At 38.3% G+C, this 4,641-nt stretch overlaps 1 protein-coding gene across 1 annotated transcript; it reads right to left on the reverse strand.

The window, feature by feature from the left end:
- Positions 1–401: 401 nt before the first annotated feature.
- On the reverse strand, positions 402–4,132 carry LOC141398461 (uncharacterized). The gene is made up of 2 exons (XM_073975744.1): positions 558–4,132; positions 402–486 (listed from the first exon to the last, which is right to left on the reverse strand). Exons 1-2 carry the CDS (start codon positions 4,130–4,132, stop codon positions 402–404), a joined length of 3,660 nt encoding a protein of 1,219 aa, XP_073831845.1.
- Between the last annotated feature and the right edge of the window lie 509 nt (positions 4,133–4,641).

Below are 4,641 nucleotides of genomic sequence, written 5' to 3' on the forward strand. Positions count from 1 at the left end.
TATTGAAATTAAAATAAATAAATAATGACAATTAAATAAAACAACTGTAGAAATGAATAAATTAAATAATAATGACATAAATAATAATTGAAATAAATAAAATAAATAATGACTTTTGCTCCAACATTCCCCCGCACAAAGAACAACTGTTCTTGACCAAGGGGTACGACATATGATGAGGTTTTTATTCGGTTTCCGAGCTGTGCCTCTGCTCACAGCAACTTTCTTCTTCATCTTGTGGGGAATTAAATTCTTCTTGAAGAGGCAGAAGGGCGACCTTTTAGCCCAGACACAATGGTAGATTTTGCAATTTGACTTCATGAACACGACTCTTACTCTCCCGTCAGCACCAGTGTGAACTTCTGTAATTCGGGCAATCGGCCATTGACACGGAGGAAGGTTTAGCCAGTTTGCGGACAGATACAATCCATAAGCGTCTGGTGGCATAGACCTGGAACTGGATCAGAGGTGTCTTCCCATGTACATCTGCAAAGATTAAGGGATATAAAGGACTAAGTTTGGATAATAATATAGGAAGTTGAAAATCATAATGCAACTTAGCTTTTTTGAGTCTGCTATCAACCAGCAATACGCCATCATCATCCAAGAGGGGACACAGTTGGGCGATTTGGCTATTTGAATGAATGTTTCTTCTTCTCTTAAGCTGTTGTATCTCCTGAGGGAAATCGACTTCTTGAGACGCCATAACTAGTTGTAGTGCCTTCTCTTTTAATTCCGCCTCTCGTAGAAAGCCAGTGAAACGGATTTTGGAATATGGTTTATATTGATTTCGCAAGATATTATCCATGATTCGAATCAATTTTGTTAGATTTGAGTATTCAGTTAAGAAATCTGGATAATCCGAGACCGTAGTAAAATTGAGAGTCAGAGATGATTTCCTCATTTCCATATTTGTTTTATATGAGTTGTGTGGCAGCTTGGGCCAGAGATATTGAAGTTGAGAGATCCAAAGAGAATCAGACCACCAGAGGGAACGTTGAACTAATTCAGCAGACGAAATGCCATGGGAAGCGCAGTTAGCAGGGTTGTCATGAGTTGACAAATAGTGCCATTGGGATATGTTGGAATGTCGTTGGACTTCATCCATTTCAATGAAAACTCTCCATCTGAAAGATTCTCCTCTGAGCCAGCATAAAACGGCAATGTGATCAGTCCAGTAATAGACATTAGAGATGTTTAGATTTAGCATCTGTTGTACTTTGTTCATAAGTTTTACAAAAAGTGGAGCTCCACACAGCTCCAAGTTTGGGACAGACAAGATCTTTAGCGGGTCAACTTTCGTTTTGTACTGCAGTAAGTTTATTACACCTTCTCCGTTACCACTTAAAACTTCAATGTACACTGCTGCAGGATTATGGGACATAATTTCTGGAGAGTTAGACGTCCATTTGCGTAAGTTCAATCCTCCAGCAGAGAGAAGTTGAGCCAATTGTTTCTGTATAAATATTGCTGCTGAGTCAGCGCCGGAATGAATGCCATCAACAGTCGTATCAGTTCTGAGGATCTTACATGCTTCAGGGTAAGTTTCATCTTCCGCCAGTTGAAGAAGAACGTCAACTGAAAGATACGGAGCCAAGGAAGTGCAATAGGTCACAGTATGACGTTTGTCGACGCAACTATCCGAATCAGAATTTCGCCATAATATTTGCTGATGGTGTTGATGACTGTCTACAACTGGTATCTGGTGGAACATTTTCTCGCGATCGGAGCTGAAACCAATTTTAAATCGACGCCATCGATTGATTATAGCCGGAAGGTCAATTTGCAACGCAGGGACAGGGAAAAGTTCCTCATTTAGAGACGAAGAAGGAAGTAGTCTACTCCTAGCGTCGAAACTTGATTCTCGAGCAACGCCATGAGGAGGCAGAAAATAACCAGAGGGTTTAACGCATTGAGGATAGGGACCAATATTCACATTATGTTCGAAAGATTCATATTCATCTACAGACTTCCTATACTTTGAGGCAAAGTTTTGTTCTTCAGAGAATTTATTTTCGACTTGTTTTAATTGATTCAGAGCGCTGAAGTCACTGTGGTTGAAAGCAGGTGGAGATTTGCCGAGAATTTGCGACCTGACGGGTAAGGCGACGGAGTATCTTCCATCGGAGCCATGAGTATAATTTTTCTTGAAGAAGTCTTCAAAAACTATTTCTTCACAAGTCAAATTGCGAGATTCTACAAGCTCTTCTTTTTCACAAAAAGCTCCCAGTTGTGTATCAAGCGAACACAAATTTATGTTGACTGAGTGAGCATACGAAATTTCAGACGTCGGACCAGAAACGATCCACCCGAAATGGGTAAGTTGTAGAAAAATGCCTTTGTCGAATTTCTTTTGTTGTGGAAGTAGAATGTCTCCATATAGATCGCCACCAATAAGTAGATCTATCGGATCATTTTTATCGAAGCCAGGGTCAGCTAGAGAAAATTCCAAGGAGGGCAATTTATTTCTGTCCACTGGACCAGTACAATAATTGCTCAGGGAGGGCATAACGTAAGCTTGACTTCTTAACTCAAAGCCAGCTTCATAGTGAGAGGCAAGATTAAATTTCACAAATTGTTTAACAACAACTTTTTCGCCACTTACGCCGGTGATCCGAGCAAATGTTTTGTGTTTACGAAGGCGCAATAGCTGACAAGCACTTTCAGTCATCAAGGTTGCTTGAGCTCCTTGGTCCAAAATGGCCCTTAATGTAAAGTTTCCAAATTCGCTCTTAACTATGACGCGAATAGTTGCTAGAAGCACCTGAGGCATAACTGTAGTACTCAACAGAGATAAATTAACATTTGAATTCCCAGCAGAGGGAGAAGAAGATACCGAATCATCACGGCTTTCAGAAGTATTGGAAATATGGGACCGATTTTGAGTTGTGTACTCATTATGCATAATTGTGTGATGAGCAAGGTTGCATGATTTGCAGCGACTTGAAGATTTGCAATCTTTTGAGAAATGGCCAAGATTCAGACAATTACGACAGATTTTCTTAGAGTTGATAAAGTCACGCTTGGAGGCAGAGGGCATAGCAGCAAACTTAAAACATTTGTATAGAAAATGCCGTTTCCCACAACAGGGACAGTTATCGTCATTAACGGCAGCCATATTTACTCGACGATTTTGAGTAATTTTTGGCGAGTGAAAAGATTTATGGTTATGCGGTTTGAATTGTGGATTTGCTGTGCTCTCAGTATATTCAGCTATTGATTCCAATGTTCGAAATGTTGTTTCCAGAAAATTGTACAACTCTGAGAGTTTAGGAATTTCTGTGGCTGCTTTTAATGATTGCTCCCACTCTTTGCATGTTTGTAGGTCTAATTTACTGACCGTAATGTGGATGAGAAGTGGATCCCAATTGGAACAATCAATGCCTAATGTGCTCAACAGAGCCAAACTATTTCTTGTTGAGTCAAGAAGAGTTGTAATGCTTTCGCAAGAACCATTGGATTTCGGGATGGTAAGAAGTTTTCGCAACACAGTGTCAGCTATTTTACGTTTATTATGGTATCTTTTATCCAATGCGTCCCACGCCAGAGCATAGCTCGTTTCAGAGGCAGGGTATTCATTGACGATGGACAATGGAGTATCTCGGCAAGAATTTTTTAAGAAATAGTATTTTTGGACATTGGATAAACTTTGGTTGTTGTGTACCAGGGAAATAAACATATCTCTATAAGAGATCCAATTCAGAGAATCACCAGAGAATGTGGGAATGTTTATCTTCGGAAGACGAATATCGGGTAAAACAGAATCATTCCTTTGAGAAGAACTTGAGGCATGAAAAGCGGAGTGAAAATTCGGAGAATTAGGAGGGCGATATTCAGCAATTAAATCGATTAATTTTCCTTTACCACTGAGGTAAACTTTAAAAAAGGAATAATGCACATCCTCTTTAAAATATGGGACATCTTCAGGGTTAATTGACTTGTCCCGAACGGCATCAAAAAGCTGTTCATTTGCCTCAAACGTTTTTTCAATTTCATCAATTTTGTCCAGACAACTTTGACACAAACCGCGACTTTTTTCACCGTCGGGCAATTTATCGAAGTCAGACACTATTCGCTGAACGCGGCTCAATAAAATTTTCTGATCTTCGATGGCTCTCGAGTAATCTTCCATTTTGATTTCAGATGTACACAAACAAAAATATATTGCAAATTATATTTCCAAAAACACCGGCAAATGTTCATAAATTTCGATTAAAATGTTTATCAGTGTCTCACCAGTATAAGGCAAATAGATGTAGTGGTTGGCACAAAAAGAATCAATAAATAGGGTAGAAATGTTTTTATTTTAACACAAATTGTCACTTTCAGTTTCCAAAAGAAATTTTAATTTTATCTCCAGCACAGAGGTAGGTATGACTTTCACAGTTTTTGTGTTTATTGAGTAATTTTTATTTTAATTTTAGTTAAATTCCGTATAGTAGAATATGAATTTTCTCTTTTTTCGCAGTTTTGTTTATTAAGTTACGTGTTTTTCTTATTAAAATAGTTTAATTAAAATTTTGTAATAATTTTGTTGACCAACTGTATGTCAAGTTTTTTTCCAGCACAGTATTATTTATTTTCTTTTAATTTTTCCCAGCACAGGGGTAGATGAAAAGTTCACAATTGTTTTTATATTTC

The sequence above is a fragment of the Musca autumnalis genome, unplaced genomic scaffold (genome assembly GCF_047663935.1).
Source record: "Musca autumnalis isolate F117 unplaced genomic scaffold, ASM4766393v1 scaffold_3, whole genome shotgun sequence".
Taxonomy (NCBI): domain Eukaryota; kingdom Metazoa; phylum Arthropoda; class Insecta; order Diptera; family Muscidae; genus Musca; species Musca autumnalis.